This window comes from Balaenoptera musculus, chromosome 12 (assembly GCF_009873245.2).
Source record: "Balaenoptera musculus isolate JJ_BM4_2016_0621 chromosome 12, mBalMus1.pri.v3, whole genome shotgun sequence".
Classification (NCBI taxonomy): Eukaryota; Metazoa; Chordata; class Mammalia; order Artiodactyla; family Balaenopteridae; genus Balaenoptera; species Balaenoptera musculus.
In genome coordinates, this window is record NC_045796.1 from 7,571,751 (window position 1) to 7,597,731 (window position 25,981).

At 36.9% G+C, this 25,981-nt stretch overlaps 1 protein-coding gene across 6 annotated transcripts in view; it reads right to left on the reverse strand.

Moving 5' to 3' along the window:
* The window catches only part of MAP3K4 (mitogen-activated protein kinase kinase kinase 4), a 111,363-nt gene that overhangs the window by 51,727 nt on the left and 33,655 nt on the right, over window positions 1-25,981 (reverse strand). For all 6 annotated transcript variants that reach the window (XM_036871698.1, XM_036871700.1, XM_036871697.1 and 3 more), the window contains exon 3: window positions 14,371-15,734. In XM_036871698.1, the coding sequence (XP_036727593.1) occupies window positions 14,371-15,734 (1,364 nt within the window). The remainder of the gene's footprint in view (window positions 1-14,370; window positions 15,735-25,981) is intronic.

Consider the following 25,981-nt stretch of genomic DNA (forward strand, 5'->3'; position numbering starts at 1 on the left):
TTATTTCACTGGGTTACCAAATAATGGATGAGGACAGTTTCTCTTTAAAGCAATATCTAATTAATAAAGCTACTAGTAAAGAAGAAGAAATGAGAGAATTAGAATATCATCGCTTTTCAATCTTTAATGAATTAAGAGATCTAGGCAATGATCATCAACCACTACTGTCTCAAATAGACAGTCAGACATTACATGTGTCCTAATGAAGTAGTGTTAACCAATTAACAAATCAATCAAGATCCTGACTCTGATTAGGCCACCAGATCATACAGTTAATTCACAGAGAATACAGAGAAAAAAGAAACATTGTAAAAGATCAATTGGAGGTACAATCATCAAAATTCAGACTGGGGGAGACTCTACAGAATGAAGGACCCAACTTCTTCAATAAATATCAATATATGGCAAAAAAGGGAGGGGGACCTACAGATTTAAAAAGACTTAAAAAATATAATGAACAATTACCATGTGCAGACATTACTTGCAAACTGATTCAAGCTGTAAAATATTTTTTTAAAAAACCATGACAGGGCTTCCCTGGTGGCGCAGCGGTTGAGAGTCTGCCTGCCAATGCAGGGAACACGGGTTCGAGCCCTGGTCTGGGAAGATCCCACATGCCGCGGAGCAACTGGGCCCGTGAGCCACAACTACTGAGCCTGCGCGTCTGGAGCCTGTTCTCTGCAGCAAGAGAGGCCGCGATAGTGAGAGGTCTGCGCACCGCGATGAAGAGTGGCCCCCACTTGCCGCAACTGGAGAAAGCCCTTGCACAGAAACAAAGACCTAACACAGCCCAAAATAAATAAATAAATAAATAAATAAATAAAAAACCATGACAGTAATGTACAGTAGAAATATGAACATGAGCCTGAAATCTGATGATATCAAGAAGTTTTTGCTATTTCTTTAGGTGTGATAATGGTATCGTGGTATATTTATAAAACTTGCCCTCATCTTTCAGAGAAATATATTGAAATATTTAAGGATAAAATATGATGATATCTGAGATTTTCTTCAAAGTGATAGAGGAAGGTGTCAAACGGTAGTAGGTACTAGCCACGGTTTAATAACCATGATGCTGGAATACAGATTTGAGTAGGTTCATAGTGTTATTGTTTGTTTGGCATACGTTTAATATTTTCCGTAACAAAATTGTTTTAACTATGTAAAAAGAATAAGCAAAATATATAGGAGAAATTTTTTATAATCTTGGAGTACACATAAAATAAGGTGACCATAAAACAGTATGACTACATAAAAAGTTTTTAAATTCTTTCCAGTGAAAAGCATCATGAAGTTAAAAGACAGTTCGGAAGAAAATATTTACAGCCATAATAGAAAAATGAATAATATACATAAAACATAAATAGTTCCAACAGATCAATAATTTTAAAAAACAGAAAATGAACACAACAAATGAAAGAAAATTCAAAGAAACGTCAGTGGGCAATAAACATGACAACAAACTCAATGTCACTAAAAATGAGGGAAGTTAAAGATAAAAATGAAATTATAGATTTCCCTGATTATGGCTGCAAAAATGAGGGAAAATGGGATTTCTCCTACACCGTGGGGGAAAGCACACATTAGTACTACAACCTTTTTGGGGAGCAATCTGGCACTATCTAGGAAAGATTTAAATGTGCATATCCTATAACCTAACAATTCCATTTTAACTAACCATTCTTACAAGAAGAACAGACTATGTTCATAAAGGGGTATGTACAAGAATATTTGTGGTTTTATTTTTTATAACCATATAAGTGTCCATTCAGAGTGAAATGGTTATAATCATGGGGGAAATGCAAATCAAAACCACAATGACATATCACCTCACACCTGTTAAAATGGTTATGATCAAAAAAACAAGAAATAACAAGTGTTAAAGAGGATACAGAGAAAAAGGAACCCTTGTGCACTGTTGGTAGGAATGTAAACTGGTACTGCCACTATGGAAAATAGTATGGCAGTTCCTTAAAAAATTAAAAATAGAATTACCATATGATCTAGCAATCCCACTCCTGGTTATTTATCTCAAAGAAATGGTTATTTATCTGAAGGAAATGAAAACACTAACTCAAAAAGTTATGTGCACCCCCATGTTGACTGCAGCACTATTTACAACAGCCAAGACATGGAAGCAACCTAAGTGCCCAATGAGGAATGAATGGATAAAGAAAATGTGGTATGTACACACACACACATACACACACACACACACACACACGAATATTATTCAGCCATAAAAAAGAAGGAAATCTTGCCATTTGTGACAACATGGATGGACCTGAAGGGTGTCATGCTAAGTGAAATAAGTCAGAAAGAGAAAGATAAATACTGTATGATCTCACTTATATATGAAATAAAAAATAAACAAAAAATGAACTCACAGATACAGAAAACAGATTGATGGTTGCCAGAGGCAGAGGGTAGAATTAAAAAAAAGAGTGAAATAGTTAAATAAGTGATGTTAACACTCACGTAATGGAATAGCATGTAGTTCTCAAACGGAATTGAGGTAGAGTGACACACACCAATATGGACAGATCCAAAGCAGAGACTATATGGGGGGAGGGGGGTACCCACCAGTCATGGAATAAATACAGCAGTATCACATGGGGGTTTTTTGGAAAAAAAATTATCTGCATTATATACCAAAGATATATATTTATATAAGCACAAAAAGGTTTAGAAGATATAAACCAAATGATTACTCTGAGCAGAGGTACAGGATAAACAGCAACTTTGTTTCCTTATATACTTCAAGAAATGAGTAAAACAAAAGAAAGCAAATTGTTTTATAAAATGACGGATGAGATCAAAACAGTCTTTATGTTACCCTTCAAAAGTTAGTTTCTATACTTCTATACTGGGGGTCATATCACCTACAGGGCCTGGTGGGGCTGTAAATGAGTGCGCAAGGGCGGGTGACGGGAAGAGAGTAAGACATCACGGGGAACCGTGCAAAGCTGGAGCGAGCACACCAGGTGCTACCACGTGGGGATGGGGCCCACTGTGAACAGACCTCCCAGTATCTCAAGGAAAACAAAAATCAGGATTTTCATGTGAAATCTTCTATTTTTTTAAATGTTAGCTACTAAGTCAAAAAATATTTAAAGCACTGTGTGGGACAAAATATAACTTGGGGAGGCAGAATACTGTAATGATGAAGGGCAGGCTTTACAGCGAGTTCTGGTTTCACATCCTGGCCCTGCCACTTACTGGATGTGCGACCTTGACCAAGTTACCTGACCAACCCCACTCCATATATGAGTATTCAAGACCAGCTACTAGTCTTGTTGTTGCTGTCGTCATGGGATCCAGTTCCCCGCTGCAAGCTGAAGAGTTCTGCTCTACCTTTCATCTTTTTCATCTTACATCAAGTTTGATTCAGCTGGCTCACTGCAGTCAAAAATAATATGGTACAACTTCCTATTTTGCCTCGTGTTAAGTATGCTTCCTTCAAGAAAACAAAAAACCTATAGGCAAATGAGGAAGCATGTGCTTGTTATCTTGCCACTTATTCAATTAAAAAGTTCGTGTATGTTGGTGGGAATGTAAACTGGTACAGCTACCATGGAAAACAGCATGGAGTTTTCTCAAAAAACTAAAAATAGAACCACCATATGACCCAGCAATATATATTGTATATATATACAATATATCTGAAACAAAAACAAAAACACTAATTCGAAAGATACATGCACCCCAATGTTCATAGCAGCATTATTTACAATTGCCAAGATATGGAAGCAACCTAAGCATCCATCAACAGGTGAACGGATAAAAAAGATGTGGTATATATATATACAATGGAATACTATCCAGCCACCAAAAAAGTGAAATTTTGCCATTTGCAGCAACATGGATGGACTTGGAAGGTATTATGCTAAGTGAAATAAGTCAGACAGAGAAAGACAAATACTGTATGATATCACTTATATAAGAATCTAAAAAATACAACAAACTAGTGAATATAACAAAAAAGCAGACTCACAGATATAGAGAACAAACTATGTAGTGGCTACCAGTGGGGAGAATGGAGGGGGGAAGGACAACATGGGGGAAGGGGATTAAGAGATACAAACTACTATGTATAAAATAAATAAGCTACAAGGATATATTGTATAACACAGGGAATACAGTCAATATTTTATAATAACTATAAATGGAGTATAACCTTTAAAAATTGTGAATCACTATACTGTACATGTGTAACAAATAATATTAGACATCAGCTATACTTCAATAAAAAATAATTCCCTCTACATACTGTAAAAAATAAATAACAAATAAAAATGAGTTAGGGCAGCTTTTTAAAAAAAGTTTATATAACTTTACTAATGAAATCAGACAGGTGATGATTGAAGCAAATAAAAATTAACTATGACAACTGTATTAATGAACACTGACCTTGAAGAGGAGGTAGGGGAGTACTGTAGCCTACTTAAGGTGTTTCCAATGGGCTGACTCTCAACTGCACTGGTGCTGGTCTGGATTCATATAAAGCACACTGGAGGTTAAGAATGTCAGGACTTATGTCCTACCTTGAGAGATTCTGACCTGCCCTATATCCAAGAAGGGCGAAGGTATGTGTATTTTTAAAAGCTCCCTGAGTAATTCTGATGTGCAGCCAGGTTTGGAAACCATTCGCATAAAGTCTGGTATCCCCAAATACTGGGTTTGAATCCCTCCAACAATCTACAGTTTCTGTGATTTGGGGCAAGTTATCTACTCTCCTTATCTGTAAAATATCGAAATAACAACAATGCCACTTCATTTGGTTGTTGTATCTAGCACATGGTAAGACAATAAATGATAGTTGTTATTATATATATATATATATATATCTCCTAGTTTCTACATGCTTTACCAATTCTGAACATAAAAGACAACCTCTTCAAGGTTTCTTGTGCTTATGGGAAAAAATAGCATAATTATTGTTAGATCCAAAGACAAACAATATTTCATTGGCCGTTAAACTTATAATAATTACATGATCATTCTTAATTCAAAAAAAGTATTTAATAAAGTAAGCAAAAATCTTCCTAGAATTTGGAGTAATATGCATGGTAATATGTAATCAGTCAGACAGTTAATTTTTTTTGTATACTACATTAAAATATAATTTTTCATTTTATCTTTTTCTTCCTCTAAAGATATATAAATTTCATGAGGTAAAGCAAAAAGGGAGGAGCATAAAATAACCATATCACAATCTATGGCTCAGATATTTTATGGGTATTTAACATTTTAAATGCACAAAACCCAAAGAACTAACAACACAAAAAGTGACCTTTATAGTATATAAATTTTAAAATATCAACTAGGACACCAGGAGACCCCAGGACAGAATGTAGACTGAGATAAACGAACCTAACTATATTACAAACGCATGTTATAACCTCACTGAAGAGGGTGAAGGAAAAGGTGCTGGCCTAACTAACTGTGGAAACCTGTGTTCTGTCTAAATACTCTAAGGCTAAAGACAAAAAGAACTGTACTTAACAATTCAACACTGTATTCTAGTTGGTAAATTTAGTCCTCACAGGGGTACTGGTTAGCAATTCTGAAACTACTTTACATGTCAATTAGGGTTGCACAAATATATAAATACACTGTGGGAATGGGAGCCAGGTTTCTCACTGCAAGAGAAATAAGTTACAATCAAGGCTAGGATGAAACCTGTGGTGCTGGATTAGCGCCAGAGACCTCAGTATGAACTCACATTTATTTTTAACAGACAGGTAGAAAGACAGATATAGAAGTAACTACAGGTCTGTGTGTATACATGGGTTAGAAGACATACCTGTATTTTCTAACTCTATCACTGAGAAGGCCTAGAAGCAATTGACACCCCAAGGGTAATGAACACATTCCGTGCCCAGATCTCCATTCCCAAAAACGATTCTCCAATAAAAGGTACCAGAACTCCTTTGAGAAATGGCTGATTTCAGGATTGGAACAGGGGAAATACAAGATGATGCCAAAAAGTAAGAAATTGCTCAAAAAGCAAAACCACACACACACACACACACACACACACACACACACACACACACACACACACACAGGATGGGAGCATATCACAAGGATAAAGAAGTCACCTGAAAGAGCTCCAATGGCTAAAGCAGGAACAATTTGAGCAACAACAAAAAACAACAATAGCATTGGACTATAATCCCAAATAAAAAATAAACATTTATGAGTCCATACTGAGATAAACAATTGAATAAAAAAATGGGAAAGAAGAGGCAAATCTTCACAGAAGAATTCCAAGTATATTACTTGCAGATACTCCCCACTCCCGGAGGTGGAGATTAATTCCCGTCTCCTTGAATGTGACTCACTTCTGAAGAACAGAGCGTGGACAGGGAAAACTAGTCACTTGTGGAAGAACCTGGCAGACACCACGTTAACCAAGTGATCAAGGTTAACATCAGCAGTGATAATATAAAGCCATGAGGGCGCTTTAACTCTGTGATTCTCATAACCAAGGCCAGTATTCCAGTCTGATCATGAGAAAACATCAGACAAATCCAAATTCAGGAACATTCTACAAGCCATCCAGGTCATGAAAAATAAGGAAAAACAGAAACTATCACAGATCAGAGGAGACTAGGAAGACACGTCGATCCTGGAACAGAAAAGGGACATTAGTAGAAAAACAGAAACCCAAATAACATCTATAGTTTAGTTAACAGTATTTTGTACCAATGTTAGTATATTAATTTTGACAAATGGATCAGAGTCGAGTAAGATGTCAATATTAGAGGAAGCTGGATGAAGAGCATATGAAAACGCTGTACTATCTTTGCAAGTTCCCTAAAAAATCTAAAATTATTCATGATTACAAGTGTACTAAAAAAAAAAGAATGCAATTGCACGGAGGTAGTTTTGACACGAAGGATAAATCTTTTATATATGTTTACGTGGTTTCTTGTTTTAATCTTTAACCTAAAATAGAACTGTAAATAACATAACTAAACCCACAGCTACAGTAACTGTTGGGAAGGACATCTAGAAACTACTGGACTGAGATGATTCTTACTAATTTTTAAGGAAGGTTGGGAAAGGTACTCTACAAGTAGTATCTGATGGAGAAGGAGTAGAAATCGGAGGCTAGAAAATCTCTATCATAGAGGGACACCAGCACAAACTATTATGAAATGGCTATCAGACACATTCATTCCTAAGACTTGAGATCAACCATGCTTAGATTAGAGGAATGTATATTATAGCCAAGTGGGAGAAATAAGTAGGAACAACAAGATCCTGGGATGCTCTAAGTATCAAGGAAATAAGAAAACCAGGAAATAAATGAGTAAGCATGAGAAAGAACCAGGATCTTCTCTGGGTCCAAAAACAAAGAGGGAAAAAGAAAAAAAAAAAAAAAAAAACACGCTTTCTCTCATTTTTGACTCTTACATTATGTTGTCCTTGCTGCCACGAATAAAATTTTGGCTGGCCTTGTCAGTTCAGTTGCTTAGATCTTCCTAAGTTTTATTTGATGGCCTGAGATTCATTTACAGCAGTTTCTCTAGATAATTATTTTCGAGATCAAAACAACTGTCTTAAAAAGTGAACTTCAGAAACCAACCCATTTGTTATTCAGAGACTGTGTATGTAATTAGAAACATGTCCTGGGACTTCCCTGGTGGTGCACTAGATAAGAATCTCAAGAAAAATCTCAAATAAACAATCCAACCTTACACCTAAAGGAACTAGAGAAAGAAGAACAAACAAAACCCAAAGTTAGTAGAAGGAAAGAAATCATAAAGACCAGAGCAGAAATAAATGAAATAGAAACAAAGAAAACAATAGCAAAGATCAATAAAACTAAAAGCTGGTTCTTTGAGAAGATAAACAAAATTGATAAACCTTTAGCCAGACTCATCAAGAAAAAAAAGGGAGAGGACTCAAATCAATAAAATTAGAAATGAAAAAGGAGAAGTTACAACAGACACTGCAGAAATACAAAGCATCCTAAGAGACTACTACAAGCAACTTTATGCCAATAAAATGGACAACCTGGAAGAAATGGACAAATTCTTAGAAAGGTATAACCTTCCAAGACTGAAGCAGGAAGAAATAGAAAATATGAACAGACCAATCACAAGTAATGAAATTGAAACTCTGATTAAAAATCTTCCAACAAAAGCCCAGGACCAGATGGCTTCACAGGTGAATTCTATCAAACATTTAGAGAAGAGCTAACACCCATCCTTCTCAAACTCTTCCAAAAAATTGCAGAGGAAGGAACACGCCCAAACTCATTCTACAAGGCCACCATCACCCTGATACCCAAACCAGACAAAGATACTACAAAAAAAGAAAATTACACACGAATACCTCTCATGAATATAGGTGCAAAAATCCTCAACAAAATACTAGCAAACAGAATCCAACAACACATTAAAAGGATCATACGCCATGATCAAGTGGAATTTATCCCAGGGATGCAAGGATTCTTCAATATATGTGAATCATCAACGTGATACACCATATTAACAAACTGAAGAATAAAAACCATATGATCATCTCAACAGATGCAGAAAAAGCTTTTGACAAAATTCAACACCCATTTATGATAAAAACTCTCCAGAAAGTGGGCATAGAGGGAACCTACCTCAACATAATAAAGGCCGTATATGACAAACTCACAGCAAACATCATTCTCTCAATAGTGAAAAACTGAAAGCATTTCCTCTAAGATCAGGAACAAGGATGCCCACGCTTGCCACTATTATTCAACATAGTTTTGGAAGTCCTAGCCACGGCTATCAGAGAAGAGAAAGAAATAAAAGGAATACAAATTGGAAAAGAAGAAGTAAAACTGTCACTGTTCACAGATGACATGATACTATACATAGATAATCCTAAAGATGTCACCAGAAAACTACTAGAGCTAATCAATGAATTTGGTAAAGTTGCAGGATACAAAATTAACGCACAGAAATCTCTTGCATTCCTATACACTGACAACAAAAGATCAGAAAGAGAAATTAAGGAAACAATCCTATTCACCACTGCAACAAAAAGAATAAAATACCTAGGAATAAACCTACCTAAGGAGGTAAAAGACCTGTACTCAGAAAACTATAAGACACTGATGAAAGAAATCAAAGATGACACAAACAAATAGAGAGATATACCATGTTCTTGGATTGGAAGAATCAATATTGTGAAAATGACTGTACTACCCAAAGCAATCTACAGATTCAGTGCAATCCCTATCAAATTACTAATGGCATTTTTTACAGAACTAGAACAAAAAATCTTAACATTTGTATGGAGACACAAAAGACCCTGAATAGCCAAAGCAATCTTGAGAGAAAAAAACGGAGCTGGAGGAATCATACTCCCTGACTTCACACTATACTACAAAGCTACAGTAATCAACACAGTATGGTACTGGCACAAAAAGAGAAATACAGATCAATGAAACAGGGTAGAAAGCCCAGAGATAAACCCACATATCTATGGTCAACTAATCTATAACAAAGGAGGCAAGGATGTACAATGGAGAAAAGACAGTCTCTTCAATAAGTGCTGCTGGGAAAACTGGACAGCTACATGTAAAAGAATGAAATTAGAATACTCCCTAATACCATACACAAAAATAAACTCAAAATGGATTAAAGACCTAAACGTAAAACCAGACAGTATAAAACTCTTAGAGGAAAACACAGGAAGAACACTCTTTGACATAAATCACAGCAAGATCTTCTCTGACCCACTTCCTAGAGTAATGGAAATAAAAACAAAAATAAACAAATGGGACCTAACGAAACTTAAAAGCTTTTGCACAGCAAAGGAAACTATAAACAAGATGAAAAGACAACCCTCAGAATGGGAGAAAATATTTCCAAACAAGTTAATGGACAAAGGATTAATCTCCAAAATCTATAAACAGCTCATGCAGCTCAATATTAAAGAGACAAAAAACCCATTTGAAAAATGGGCAGAAGACCTAAATAGACATTTCTCCAAAGAAGACATACAGATGGCCAACAGGCACATGAAAAGCTGCTCAACATCACTAATTATTAGAGAAATGCAAATCAAAACTACAATGAGGTATCACCTCACACCGGTTAGAATGGGCATCATCAGAAAATCTACAAACAACAAATGCTGGAGAGGGTGTGGAGAAAAGGGAACCCTCTTGCACTGTTGGTGGGAATGTACATTGATACAGCCACTGTGGAGAACAGCATGGAGGTTCCTTAAAAAACTAAAAATAGAATTACCCTATGACCCAGCAATCCCACTACTGGGCATATACCCAGAGAAAACCATAATTCAAAAAGACACATGCACCCCAATGTTCACTGCAGCACTATATACAATAGCCAGGTCATGGAAGCAACCTAAATGCCCAGTGACAGACGAATAGATAAAGAAGATGTGGTACATATCTACAATGGAATATTACTCAGCCATAAAAAGAAATGAAATTGAGTTATTTGTAGTGAGGTGGATGGACCTAGGGTCTGTCATACAGAGTGAATTAAGTCAGAAAGAGAAAAACAAATGTCGTATATTAACGCATATATGTGGAATCTAGAAAAATGGTACAGATGAACTGGTTTGCAAGGCGGAAATAGAGACAGATGTAGAGAACAAACGTATGGACACTAGCGGGGAAAGCAGTGGGTGGCGGGGTATGAACTGGGAGATTGGGATTGACATTATACACTAATATGTATAAAATAGATAACTAATAAACCTGCTGTATAAAAAAAATTAAATTAGAAAAGAATCCACCTGCCAATGCAGGGGACACAGGTTCAATCCCTGGTCCAGGAAGATCCCACATGCCACGGAGCAACTAAGCCCGTGTGCCACAACTACTGAGCCTGCGCTCTAGAGCCTGTGAGCCACAACTACTGAGCCTGCGCTCTAGAGCCTGTGAGCCACAACTACTGAGCCCGTGTGCTGTAACTACTGAAGACAGTGTGCTCTGGAGCCTGCATGCCAGAACTACTGAGCCCGCGTGCTCCAACTACTGAAGCCTGCGCACCTAGAGCCCGTGCTCCGCAACAAGAGAAGCCACCGCAATGAGAAGCCCGCGCACCGCAACGAAGAGTAGCCCCCGCTCGCCGCAACTAGAGAAAGCCCGTGCGTAGCAACGAAGACCCAATGCAGCCAAAAAAAAAAAAAAAAAAGAAACACGTCCTGAGAAAATGAATTTACAGAAGTTAGGGAGCTATAATGTTATCTAATTTTTAACAAACTATTAAGGCTGTTTATGATATTCATATTATTAAAACAATCTGCAAACAGAATTTTTTTAGTATCACTAGTTGCACTTTTAAATTTAAAGATATTGAAATATAATAATAATTTTTAGAGGAAAATTGTTTTATAAAGCATGTTTACAAGCCAAGGAGAATTAAATATTAGATATGTTAGTTATAAACACAAGTTGTAAGTAACTTAATCATAAGAAATAAAAATATAATCATAGATAAGAGCAATCAAATATCACGAGTATAATTCTTCTTTTCTACAAAATCCTTCAACTATATTCATTCATATTATCACATAAGCCATAAAAACTGTGCAAAACAGAAGATATGTAGTGGGCACCATCTACAGTACCAGCTGGTCAAGATGTTTCTAACAATTAAGAATGAAAATTGTCCTCAAACCTAAAAGGTTATCCACTGCTTAAAATGTAAGCCCTTAAAAATGTACGATTATTTGGCAGAGATTAAAAAGTAAAATACATTTAAAAAATAAAAATACAGACTTGTCTAGCCCCTACTGACTTACAGTTAAGTTTCAAGGGGGGAAAAAAAAGTGTAACAACACTTCTTAAAAAAAATAGTTTATATTTGACTTCTATAGCATTTTACTATTTATACAAGTATCTTTTCAAGCCTCACAACAACCCTGTGAGGTAGGTAGGGAAGTATTATTATACCCATTTTACAGATGTGAAGACTTACGGTCAGAAAGATTAAGTCATTGACATTAAGATATGTGGTGAGAAGGAGCAGCATCAAGGAATGGAATCCAGTTATTTGACTTCAAAATTGTGGCTCTTTCCCAGACATACTTAGTAAAAAGACTAAAACAAAACAAAACAAACCCAGAAGGGGAGTGTACATACATTCATTTACATTTGTATACATACACTTCGCCTTATAGAAATTATGTCCCTGAAATAGGAATAAAAATAAAGTCTTACTTTCCCATTGAGTTAATTATAATTTTGGAGGCTTATTTTTTATTAGTTTGGATTAATCTCCAATACAGAAGAATTTTAGCTCTTGGTTATTCTTTCATTATTTTACAAACACAACATTTTATAAACCAAAATCTGAAACAAGAGGGGCTTCTGTACTGCATTTTTTTTTTGAAAAGTAAACAATCTCAAATAATTCTAATAAACATCTTTAATTCACACACTTTGAATGTGTATGTATTTCTTTTTTTTCTATAACAAGGATAACTTTCTCATTCAGTTAAATCTCAACTGGTCAAACCAAAGGCATTCAACTTTGATAGGAATGCAAAGCTATGGGCTACCTCATCATCTTTTTTCAGCAAGGGTTCTAATAGAAAATGCAGTGCGCTCATTCTCAATCTCTTTCTTGTTCCAACACATCTAATGGATGCAAAGCTCAGCAGCGGTGATTCACTGCCACAGAGGGTCCTCAGGGGAGAGGAAGACAGTCTGGGAGAGCGAGCGTTAACGCAGTTTTAAGAAGCCCTGACACGTCTCCCTGAGCCCTCACCATAAGCCCCTCTCTCCTAGGAGAACCAGTGAACCAAAGATGAGGTAATAATGCCAGGACTTTTTCACTACTATTACTTCAAAAACAGTGCTTCATAATAACAATTAATCAACCCCGTCCTGTCCACAGGTGTCCTTGTTAGAACCTAACCACTCTCCAGCCAAAAACCTAAACTAAAGTAAGCTATTCACCTTCTGAAGCATATGCCAAATCTTTACTACATATCTAGTTCTGCTCTACTGACTTTGAAACTTGCACTATAATAAATTCTTATTATAAAATAGTCATTCATGGACTAAGAGGGAAAAACATTATTTGCCCTAATAAAAAGATGTACATAAAAAATCATTCACAGAGTCAAAATACTGCTCAAAGAAAATTCATTTTTGAGATTTCTAATCAAAATAATACTCAAAGTAAACTAACCTCTTAACAGCTACAAAGTATTGATTCATTCTGCAAACATCCGGCTATATTATAGGAACACCTGACCCCTTCTCCTAAGGATTCATAATCTGGCCATCAGATTAAAACTTCAAATTCTGCAAATTCCGGTTCTCTTCCGATGTTTCCCATCTTAAGGAATACCTTCAGTTTTATCATCTGACTCCACAGCAAGCCAGATTGTGTAATAAACCAAAGTTTAAAATAAGTAAAAGTATATACGATATGTATGTGTTTAGCTATTAAAATTTAGAATCACAGCCCTACTCACGTAATTAGGGATCTCAAAGATCTGGGTGCTTTTGGTTTTAGCCAGATGAACATGCAAACTCACCACAACAGAAAAATTGCTTATACTCTTTCACTCTCAAGAACAATATCCAACAGTATGCCCCTTTCTAGTTTTACCACCCTTAATGGTAAAGAATTTCTGAGATATAAAGCTATTAAAACCAAGTCTGTACTATTTTCAAATCAACTCCTCTACTAGACATATTCCTCTCACAAAAATCTTCTCATATCGAAACATGTCTTTGATAATAATACTTCCCTTAAACTTGCAGCAACTACACTAAACACTGTAACCTTACCAAATAGTGTATACTTTTCCCGTTTGATCATTCTTGGCCTTCTCTGTAATTCATCTCTCTTTAAAATCCAGTGACCAAAACTGGACATGCAACTCAAAAGGAAGTAAGCTATTGCAAAGAATAGAGAAAGAACTATATCCATGACCTTGGATGCCATACTCATTTAAAAATATTTTAGCATCATGTTGACTTTTTTACTGACTCATATTCAGCTTGTGGTCACCCATGATTATGGCTTTCTTCCCTCTTTATTTATACCTAGCCTGTCCTTCTCCATCCTATATTTAATCGTTGGATTTTTTTCCCTCCACACACTTAATTCACTCAGTTTCATACAGTTTTCACAGATCCACTTTCCCTTTTATCACAGTGCTCTATAGAAACGTTTAAATCTGCAATTTATAATAACTACCATTTATGCCTTAAAAATATCAAGACTATGAACACAACTTTGTAAATCCACTATACTTCAATGAAAAAAAAATCAAGACCATGAAAGTACATATTATATATAACACAACATACATTGTAATTTACAAGTAATAGTGGAACTAAGGACAAGATCATACTATTGCCTACCGGAAACCTACCTCCACTGGATGGTCACTCTTTACCAGTGCTATACGTGCCCTTTGCAAGGAACCATCCATCAGCTTGTGAAGTCTTAAAATTAACTTTCTTAACCCCATCTGCTTCAGTGCTTTGTCTACAAATGGTCTATAAATAGAAGTCAGACAATGTCTACTAAAGCCTGCTTCTGTGCTGCAGTCTGGTGTTCCCCAGCCAACAGAATCGTCCTCAGATTCAAGCCTCTCGAGCTTCTTAGTTACGCAATCCGGTGACTGGATGTTGAAACTGTTGTCAATGGGCTGCCTGGTTTCTGGTCCCCTTGGATCAGAGATTCGCTCTTCTTCACTCTCATCCGTACTGCTTTCCAACTCTTTCAATTCTCCTTCTGTGTCATCACCCTCATCTTCGGGCTCATTGCCTTTGGATGATCGTGGGGAAGGGATTTCAAACACTGGCCAGCCAATGTCTGATAAATTCTTGATGCCCAAAACAGTGCCCATAATCCTTAATTTCTGATTTAAGTCTTTTGTGATGTTTAACCACAAACAGAGTGCCTGCACCCTGTCCTGGAAGTCTTTTGCAGCGTATTTCTCATAGTCCTTTTGAAGAGCCTGCAACGATGGATAAAGTGCCTCTATGTACTCCAGCAGCTCCATTATCCGTTTGACCTGCTCAAATGACACCCTCTGGCGTTGGAGATGCTCATGATAAGTTGAGTAACCCACAACCTTTGTCCCATGAGGGGCTCTGCACTGCCCTTCTACCGAAGTACCATTAACACTAGCTCCATTTCTAACAAAGGCAAAGCTCCCATAATTAACTTTGAAAGTAAGGATTTCATTGATAATATCTGGGATGGCTTGACGGGCTGTATATAAAAAGAGGTCCTGGTCGTTAATGGTCCGTCCTGCGTGCCAGGCTTGTAGCTCTAACCAGATCAGTTCATTAGATCGGTTAAACCAGAAAGCAGACGTATTTTCCTGTCCTCTTTGCTCCCTGTCCTTCTTCTTTGAGACTGAGGTAAGCTTTAGCAGAAGTCGTAGAGTTTCAAAAAATTTTAAGCGATCTGCTGGACAGTCAGTCCTAGAAGTCTGGCGTGCAGTTCTGGCTATCGGCATGGGCACAGACACTGGAAGCTTAGCATTGCTGCAGCCAAGACTGAGGTAAGGCTTATTGAGATCCACATCTGGCATTGATTTTTTGGGCAAAGACCCACCCACTGGGTCCAACATGAACGAGCACTGGACGTTCTTCTTATGATCCGGCTCTGTCGTTCTAAGAGCTGCTCGGACCTTTTTCTCCTGCTTATAGCTGTATTCTTCCACATTCTCCACAGTTTTTCCAGTGTCTTTATGTGGAGGTTGGTTTGGTGCATTCATTTTTTCTATTAAAAAAATAAGCAGAACATTATGTTACTCTAAAATATAAAGTTATTCTCAATATTTCAATGACTGATATTCACATGTACTTATATTTTCAGACTGTTATTGAAGAAAATAATCATACCATATGCTGAAAATTAAGAGAATACACACACACACACAAAACACTTCTCTCTAAATCTTTAAAAAGGTTTTACCCATTTTCCCTGTTACATAATACTTGCCATATTCTCTAATATTCTTCATTACTAACCTAAAACCATCTGCTTACCTCTCTACTACAAAGTGCAGTCATCCAGATAGTCAAATCTTCACAAGTTATCACCTTAAACTTAAGAAGGGAGAAACAGTATGGCAGATCTGACAGAAACCTGATTTAGAGAACACATCCAATTCCTGCCTTTGCCATGAACTGAAGTATCAACTTAGAGCAAATCAGTTAAGTTCTCTGGGTTACTTTTCTCATTCGTAAAATCAAGTAGATTGAGGAAAGACCACTTAAGGCACCTTAAGATTATTCTCATAAAACACTGAAAGACAGATAAGCAAAAATGTTTACCTTAATTTATTCTATTCCTTGATTTCTTCTTCGCCACAAACAGGTGAACAATAACATTTTAAATTTAACATTAAGAAAACTGAAGACATATAGCCTAATTTAGTATAATTTGCCTAGTTTATTATACTGGCACATAAAGTCATTCAAAATTAATGCAAAGGAAGTAAACATCACACTTTCCCTTCACGTAACTGTAAAAAGTTCTATTAACTTAATTCCCAGGCTTTGACATGAACACACATCTTCCTTCCTGTTTGGCATTTCTGACACTAGGAACCACCCTACCTCACTTAAACCCCTTCAGTCTCTTGCTTTCTACACACAGCACTCTCAGGGTTCTCTTCTACCTTCTGAGTCCCTCCTCTTCAAATTCTCTCCTGGGAACTTGGCTCACTCCATTAAAAAGTTAATGCTTCTCAAAGCCCTTCTCTTAGGTCTCTTCTGTCTCACCTTCCCTCTCCCTGGGTGACCTCCTTCACACCCACGTCATACACTGATGATGCCCAAGCCTATAGCATTGTCCCCATGTCCCCTCTACACTCAAGGTAAACTGTCTCACTGAATCTAGGACACACATTTTGTATTTTAACTTCTCTGAAATTAGAATATGTTTTATAATTATGGTGATATAAATAACTTTTAGGAATATATTCACTAATATATTTCATTTACATTTTCCTTTATATATATGCACCATAGTAATAAATGGTTTTTAAAAATCTATTATCTAAATATCAAGAAGTATAAAAGAGTTCTTTAAATAAAAATTAAAAATTCTAAGTGTAAGAACACACTGTGTCATCAATTATAAGCATTTTTTTCTTAGTATATAATATTATAGTATGCCTTTAGATTTGATGAAATAGAGTATATTTATATGGTTACAGACTAACATACCCAAAATCAATTCACCAAAGAAAATTTGTTTAAAACCAATGTATTTCCAAATCAATTTAAATTAAATTAGTTTTAAAATAAGGATTTTAAAACAAGTATTTCCAAGAGCACTTCCAACCTGATTTACATTATATTCAATTTCTTTTATGATCCATCAAAAAGGATTTTACTGTCTGTAAGGATTTGTGTTATATTTTAATATAAAACTATTATTACTATTATCTTTTAAATTAGCAACACTTTTTAAACAATAGAACTTTTATCTGTAGTTTTAATCTACTTTACTTCTAAATGTCTTAAAACGTTTTATACAGTCCATTCAAGAAATTTCTTCACTCAGAATTGCTATCATCAGAAACAAGACAAATAACAAGTGTTGGCAAGGAGGTGGAGAAAAAGGAATCCTCATACACTGCTGGTGGGAATGTAAATTCGTACAGCCACTATAGAAGGTTTCTCAAAAAACTAAAAATAGAACTACCATTTGACCCAATAATTCCACTCCTGGATATACATATCCAAAAAAAACCCCAAAACACTAATTCAAAATGATACACGCACCCCGATATTCACAGCAGCATTATTTACAATTGCTGAGATACAGAATCAACCTCACTGTCCTTCAACAGATAAATGGATAAAGAAGATGTAGAGATGTGTGTGTGTGTATGTGTATGTGTGTGTGTATACATACATATCAACACATACAATGGAATACTACTCAGCCATAAAAAAGAATGAAATTTCACCATTTGCAGTAACACGTATAGAGTTGAAGGGTATTATGCTAAGTGAAATAAGTCAGACAGAGAAAGACAAATACTGTGTGATATCACTTACATGTGGAATCTAAAAAATACAACAAACTAGTGAATATAACAAAAAAGAAGCAGACTCACAGATATAGAGAACTAATGGTTACCAGTGGGGAGAAGGAAGTGGGGAGGGACAAGATAGGGTTAGGGGATGAGATACAAATAACTAGGTATAAAATAAATAAGCTACAACAATATACTATACGACACAGAGAATATAGCCAATATTTTACAATAACTATAAATGAAATGTAACCTTTAAAAATTGTGAATCACTATGTCATACATCTGAAACATATAATATTGTACATAAATTATACCTTAATAAAAATTTTTTTAATTTTTTAAAAAGTCGAGTTTTTTAAAAAAGAAATTTCTTCACAGTTTTATTGTTTCTACCTACAAATACTTATCAATCCTCATTTATAAAAAATGTGTCCAGGCCAGCCCTTTGCCTCCTCTTTGCCGTTTTGTTTAACTGTGTTCTTTACACTTTTATTAATATAGCACATATATATCACTCATTTCTACTTGGTAAAGCAATGGTTATTTGAAAGCAAAGCTAACAAGTACTTCCAAATTTAACTCCATTATATTTTATGTTTCAAGATATCAAATCATACTATACTTTCTTACTATGAAACGCAAAATGATATATACATGGTATCAGGGAGTAAGACTGGAGATAAAGATAATGAGTTTGTTTTGTAATATATTGAATTGGAGGTGCCTATGGGACATTCATGTAGAGATGTCTGTGGGTAACTAATATATGAGTCTTGAGCTCAGGAGAGAAATCCAGAGATACCAATTTGGAAATTATCAGTATATACAGATGTTGTTTAATACCAGGAGAGTACACAAGAATATCCAAGAAAAGTGTGCAGAAGAGAGGCAATGCAGGCCTAGGAAAGAATGCTATATTAACTAATACGTGCATCCACATGGTTTTGAGTCAGAGAAATCAAAAACTTATGTAACAAAAAACTATTTTGTTAGCTTGGGGTTTAGGATTCTAAGAAGACTTTACAAAATGAATGTAGGGTAGCATTAGTGACCAAGGCCAGAGAACGTCTGCATATAATTTATAACTTAAAAGTAAGTGAACAGTGAAAAAGTATTACTTTCCTTATATAAATTATAAATGTTCTTCTAACCCATGATTTAAAGGTCCTAAGGGAAACAAAGGGTGAACTGAGAGGAGCTGGGATGACCTGAACAACACAGAAGACTGAGCTACGGACTTTAAGTCCAAATCTACGCTAAATTTACCATGCAGCTAATAGTCAAAGCATGAAAATATCAAGAGATGAAGCTTCTGAGCCTTGATCTTTATTCCAACAATTAAAAGGACTTAAGGGGGGAAATGCCACAATCCCATTTTTCTGTATAAACAGAATCGAATTTTAGCAAGCTTAGAAACCTAATTTTTGTAGATTATACACAAATACTGTGAAGCCTATCTTACAGCATAAAAAATGGTATATTACACAATTTTTTGAAATTCTGTATTCAAAATTTTGGTTCAGTCTTTGGACCTACAATGTGTATAAAGGAAAGCAAATGGGGAAAGGAGGAAGACGGGACAAAGAAGCTATTTTTTTTTTTCCAAAACAAAAAACCAAGTTGGTTTTTAAAAAAAAAAACACAGAAATGGAAATAGGTACATCATTAAAATGACATAATTTAAATTTAAAATAGACTTAAGCCCCAGTCTAGCTACTGTGCAAAAAGAAAATACCAATCTTTGTTTGTTTAGTTTTCTGTTAATACTAAATCCCTCTGCAATGAACAGAAAGTCAAATACAGAGTTTCTGTAAAGGAGAATGGATCAAAAGTATATAGAATGTTTTATACAAGTTCTAATTACAGTACTACGAAACTAGTTCATAATGACTTAAGTAAGACTAATGAACATCTGAGCTCCCAAGTGGCTATAAATTAAGTGGTATGGCTTTGTAGTACTGTTAAAACAAACCTTCCAAGAAGTTACTGTTTCCTTTGGCCAGTCACCAATAACTCCTGCCAAATCAGAGAAACATGAAAGGAAAAGAACAAAAAAATGTATAATGAAACTGAACGCAAACAAATGACAAGCAATATTGGTTCACTTGTTTAAACAGAATAAGACCGTCAACTGAATTCCCCACAATTCACACCTAGAAACAGCTCTTTAGAATATGTATAAAATGTATTTTTTATCAAGTCCTCACAATTCTTACATTCTTCCATACATGTATGTCAAATTCAAAACACTGGCCCTCCTCGACCTCTCAAATGAGAAAGCAGAAACAGGTATCTGCACTTTACTTTAAATATGAGATGATCTTTAGAGCAGTGATGTGCCAGGCTATCAATGTCAACAATCTGAAGGGACTTAGAGATCTTCTAATTCAAGGTTCTCAAACTTTAGTAAACATTAAGAATCACTCAGATTCTTGCTACAACACAGATTCCTGGGCCCACTCCCAGTGTCTCGGATTCAACCTGGCTAGAATGACACCACATTTGGGAAAACACTGCTCTATTCAAACACTGCTTTACCCATGTATGAGGTAAGGGCTTACAGAAATTGTCATCATCTTTACAACAACACTGTGACGGAGATTCCCGCAGAACATGGATGGTCAGACAGATGAGACATGTCGGGACAGGGACCCTAACCCATGTTTGTGCCATCAACCACCTTTACGCTTGTCAAGCTGCTCACAGGGCAGGGCTGGTCTGACTAAGGAAAGGTTAAGATGCTAAGTGCCATAAAAGACAGATTACAGTGGGCTAACTGATACGTGGAAGCTTTAAATAAGACCAGGTACTTGACTGAATGCCTTGAAGAATGGATTCATCTTAAATAAGGGTAGCAAGGAAGGCAAGAGAATATTTTAAGCCACAGAATAAACATACAAAAAGACACAAAAGCAGAAAAGAAGAGAGTCTGGCTGGCATAGTGAGTCTACATGTAGATGGGTAGACTGGAAATATAAATTAGAACCTTGAAAGTCAGGCTGAGTTTGGATTAAAGAACTGAAATATAGATTTAAGTCCACTCTAGTTCACAAAGAACATTTCTCTTACTATACAGATAGAATCTGATTTATAACCATTTTACCAGATCAATTTTATAGCAGTATTATATTAAAAAAAATAAAACTTGCTAATCTCACTACGTTAGCAAAAAATCACACACATTTACATACACACACACACCTTGAGATACTTGCTAATGATAAGGAGATTAATGTGTGTACATGTATATGCATACATGTGTGTATATGCACACATGTATATGCCAGATTACAGATTACTATCTCTGCAATCTGGCTCTTACAGTATTACATTACTCCTGCAAAATGGGGCTGATAATGATTACGAGGCAGATTCACCCTGAAAAGGGCTTTGGCCTGGGTGTCTTCATTCTTATTTAACCTACTTAAAACTATGAGATGAACTGGATTTACTTCCTTCTGCTAATTAAAAAGAACAAAAATTTAAGGATGAGATAGTTTGTCTCTTCTTAAACCAGCCTTAAGGAGAAACAGCTACACATGGGTAGCTACACATTATGGTCCAAAATTTATCAAAATCTTAATTGCTGTAGTTTGGTAGTTATTTACCATTATCCAAAAAAATATGATCTGAAGTAACACCACAGTTAAATTCTGTTACTCATCAAAGTATGAAATCAATCCTGGTCAGTGAGTTAATTCAAGAGCTGAACTGGTACGTTACATCTGTCAGGATGTCACATAGCTGGTATTTTTTGGGTAATAAAGAGCTGACCATCTTTACCTAGATATCATAACATTGTTATATATTTAATATTTAGCACAGCTTCTAAAAGCAAAAGTTAACATTTTGAAAACAAAAATACCTTTTAACATTCCCAGGGAAACAAAATCAGGAAAACGCAAGAGTCGAATAAAATAATTTTAAACACATCTAAAGTCCGTCAGCACAAAGAAATAAAACACTGCGGGCAGTGGTGACCTCACCTTTGTCCTACATCCCTAGGCCCCCTCCTCAGGCCTCCCCTCTCGCAGACAACCACTACGATACATACTGTTTTGAACTTCCCCGTCTGTGGTTCCCCGCTTGCGTATTATGAAAGGAAATCACAATGAGTGACACGGGTCTTTCTGCAGAACTTCTCGTGTTTATTTGCAGGAACTTCTCTAAAGTCTACTCCCAAAAGTGCGTTTGCTTGGGTCAAGGATATAACCAACCTCAGTCTGACTGTATTAACAGATTACTTCCACACTGGGGTTGAGACAATTTATACTCACACCAGCCTTGTAAGAAAGCTGCCATCTTGGGCTTCCCTGGTGGTGCAGTGGTTGAGAATCTGCCTGCTAATGCAGGGGACACGGGTTCGAGCCCTGGTCTGGGAAGATCCCACGTGCCGCGGAGCGACTGGGCCTGTGAGCCACAATTACTGAGCCTGCGCGTCTGAAGCCTGTGCTCCGCAACAAGAGAGGCCGCGATAGTGAGAGGCCCGCGCACCGCGATGAAGAGTGGCCCCCGCTTGCTGCAACTAGAGAAAGCCCTCGCACAGAAACGAAGACCCAACATAGCCATAGATAAATAAATAAATTAATTAAAAAAAAAAAAAAAGAAGAAAGCTGCCATCTCCTCATATCTTTGCTAGTATTTGATAATGCTCATCAGGGTGTAGTAAGTATTAGAAAGAAAACCACAGGCCCCAAATGGTGTCAGTCGCATGCTAAAAGCCCATGATGGCAAACCTATATTTTATACGTTACTTCACTGCAGTTCCAACCTCTCCCAGAAATGTAGTTTTAATTGAACAGTCTAGAATTTTCTGGTCAACACCAATAAAGTAACCCATCAAGTAGGCCCTCTACAGTCCCCCAGAGGAAGAGGTAATCTGCATGATAAAACCCCTGTCATCCCTCCCCACTCCCATAAAAAAAGATGTCTGGTCAAAAAATAATACTTTCTTTTTTTTTGCTAATAGCTCCCTTACTTCACCCTTTTTCCTATAAAATCCCTTCCATTTTTGCACAACCACTCAGAGCACCCTTCTAGTTGCTAGATGTAATGCTGCCTGATTCATGAATAAAGCCAATCAAATCTTCAAATTTACTTGGCTGAATTTTGCTTTTTAACATAAGAAATATATTTGGGTTTTGTCCAGGTTCCTGACACAGAGCTCCTAAAACCCTTGGAATTTTCTGATAGAAGTGTCTTTTTTATTCATAAGGAACCCCTATCAATCACACCTCAATTTACACTAATGAGGCAACTTAAGTGATAAACATAAGTAAAGTGTGTTCCTGAGTTCTGTGAGCAGTTCTCTCACGGGAACCCTCAATTTATTACCAGTTGGTCAGAAGGTTGCCTGGTACTAAATTTCCAATTATAAAAAATAAGCCTATAACAACAGTAGTTGGTTATTTTGAGCCTAGGATAATAAGAATATTTAAAGAATCATATCCATATAATAGCTCATGACAATGGCTACCATCACTAAAGACAACAGTGTTAGTGGTCACTCTACCCACAGAACCGTGAGCACGATAAAATGGACGCTTTCATAACACTAAGCTTTGGGGTGGTTGTCACACAGCAACAGATAAGCAGAAAAACGAAAATATTATTGGTGATGTTAATTAAAAAGATGAGTTCAACTTTCACTGCAGTTCTAAAGTGAATCGTATGATTCAGGCAGCCTTTGCTTGTTGCAGAGAGAAAGAAATAATGCGTCAGTTCATATTTCCTTGGAAAGCTTTTACAATAAATCTGACCAATCTAATTAATTTCAAAAATCTCTTGAAAATACTGAGAGACCAATACACTATTATGATTGACAAATGAGTTTGAAATACTGGTCTCCCTGACTCAGCCTTCAGGCCGTAGCACAAATGTCACTTGTTCCAGAAGTCTTCCCAAGCCCAGGTCTGCTCAATCCCCTCCTGTGGGCACCCACAGAAGCCCCCCCTCTCTCCCCTCCACCCCAGCTCTACCACACAAGACGGGACTGCCTGCTCATCTCTGTGATTCCTACTGGAGATGAGCAAGGGCTTATCGATCATCTAATGCAATACCGGCCTATGGAGTCACTGAAGTTCCAAGTCAATGGAAAGAATGAAGGAGAAATAAGGGAGGAATGGCAGGGAGGAACAAAAAAGGGGATGCGAAGAGGAGGTAGAAGAAAGGAAAGAGAGGTAAAGGCAAAAAGAAAGGGAGGGAGGTGAGGAAAGAAAGACCCGGAGAAAAAGTAACTATGATGGCAACATACAGAGTGAGAAGAAGGAAGGGAGCTAGGAAGGGCTACAAGAAACGGAAAAGCCAGGCAGGACTGACCCAGGCTGCAGTCCCAGCTCCATACCTCGGTAACTATGTGACTCGAGACTCAGTGTCCTGAAAGTAGGGGCACCAATTAATAAGGGTACCGTCAACGATATAATTATTTAATTCTGCTTTGAAATTTAAGGCGAGTAGTGAGAAAGAAACCTTTAGCTCACAATAATAATAACGACAGCTGGTAGTTACTGAACGTAAAACCCTCACAACACCGTAAGGCAGATTACCTCACAGATGAAGAAAACGAGACACGGAGGTGGCATACACAGAAGGCGGCAGAACCAGGATCGGAATCCAGGCCATCTGGCAACCGAGCCTGTGCTCCGGTCCACCACGCTCTGCTGCTGCAACCAGCGAGTGCTCAAGCACTGTTTGTTCTACCAGCTCAACACAAGCACGCCGTCACCCGAACAGGGACATGGCCCACCTGCCCAACATGGTTGCTTCCTTTCCATCTTCTTTTGGTGTTCATGAACAAGAATGTTGACAAAAACAGTTCACCGGACGGCAAACATACTGCTTTCTAGTATATGCATGACTGGGACGGTTAAAACTACACGCCCTAGAAACTCTCTGTGTCACGTCCTCAACCTTATGGTTGAATAATGATATATAGAACCTGCATCTCATTGGGTTATTACGACATTTAAAAGATAACTCTTTTGAGCAGCTAAGCGCAGCGCTTAGGTAAGCGCTCAAGAACTGGGAGTGATAACCGGGCAAACGTTGCTACAAATGATTTGGCAGCCGTTAAAATGAACAGCACAGGTTATTCTATGGCACAGAAAGTTCATGAATCATCAAACGAAAAAGGAAGCCAGCTATAAAATAGTAAATATAGCATGCTATCGTATCACAACACAAATATATGCACGTAAAGAGACTACAAGGCAAAGATGGTAAAAGCTGTTATTTCTGCATATTGGGTTTATGGTTATTTTTCTTTCTTTTTGTCAGTATTTTCTAAACTCCCTACGACAAACATGTAATCTTTTGCAATAAGAAAAAACATAAGTTATTAAGAACTTTGGTGCCCTAGGTCTGCTATTAGATAGCTACAAATCAAAAGGTTTATGAGCATTCTTTCTTCACCTGCAAAACGGCAGGAATTCACATGGTCTCTGAGACCCCTTCCAGATCTAAAATTCTGTAATTTTATGCAATAAACAACTGAAAGAGGTTGAGGAGGAAAAGAAACAACCTTCCCTCTTCCTTCTATCTCTGACACAGCCCAGAAGGACAGCAGAGCTCAACAAGTATCCAGTGACGGGTTTTCTGACTGATTACTAAAGACGTACAGTCATGTCAAGTACCGCATTCAGAGACGCTTAACCCCTGCTGCTTGTACTGGGGAAAAAGTCCAAACTGAGGACCAGGAGAACTAGTTCTAAAATTAGTCCTGGGAGTTCCCTGGTGGTCCAGTGGTTAGGACTCTGCGTTCTCACTGCCGAGGGCCCAAGTTCAATCCCTGGTCAGGGAACTAAGATCCCACAAGCTGTGTGGCATGGCCAAAAAATAAAAATAAAAATAAAAATAGTACCTAAAATTAGTCCTGCCACTATCTCAAGCCTTCTGGCCTTAAGAAGTTGCTTTAAAACCCTGGGCCTCACTTTCTCAATCTATAAAATGGGGGGACTGTGTTCTCAACTCTGGT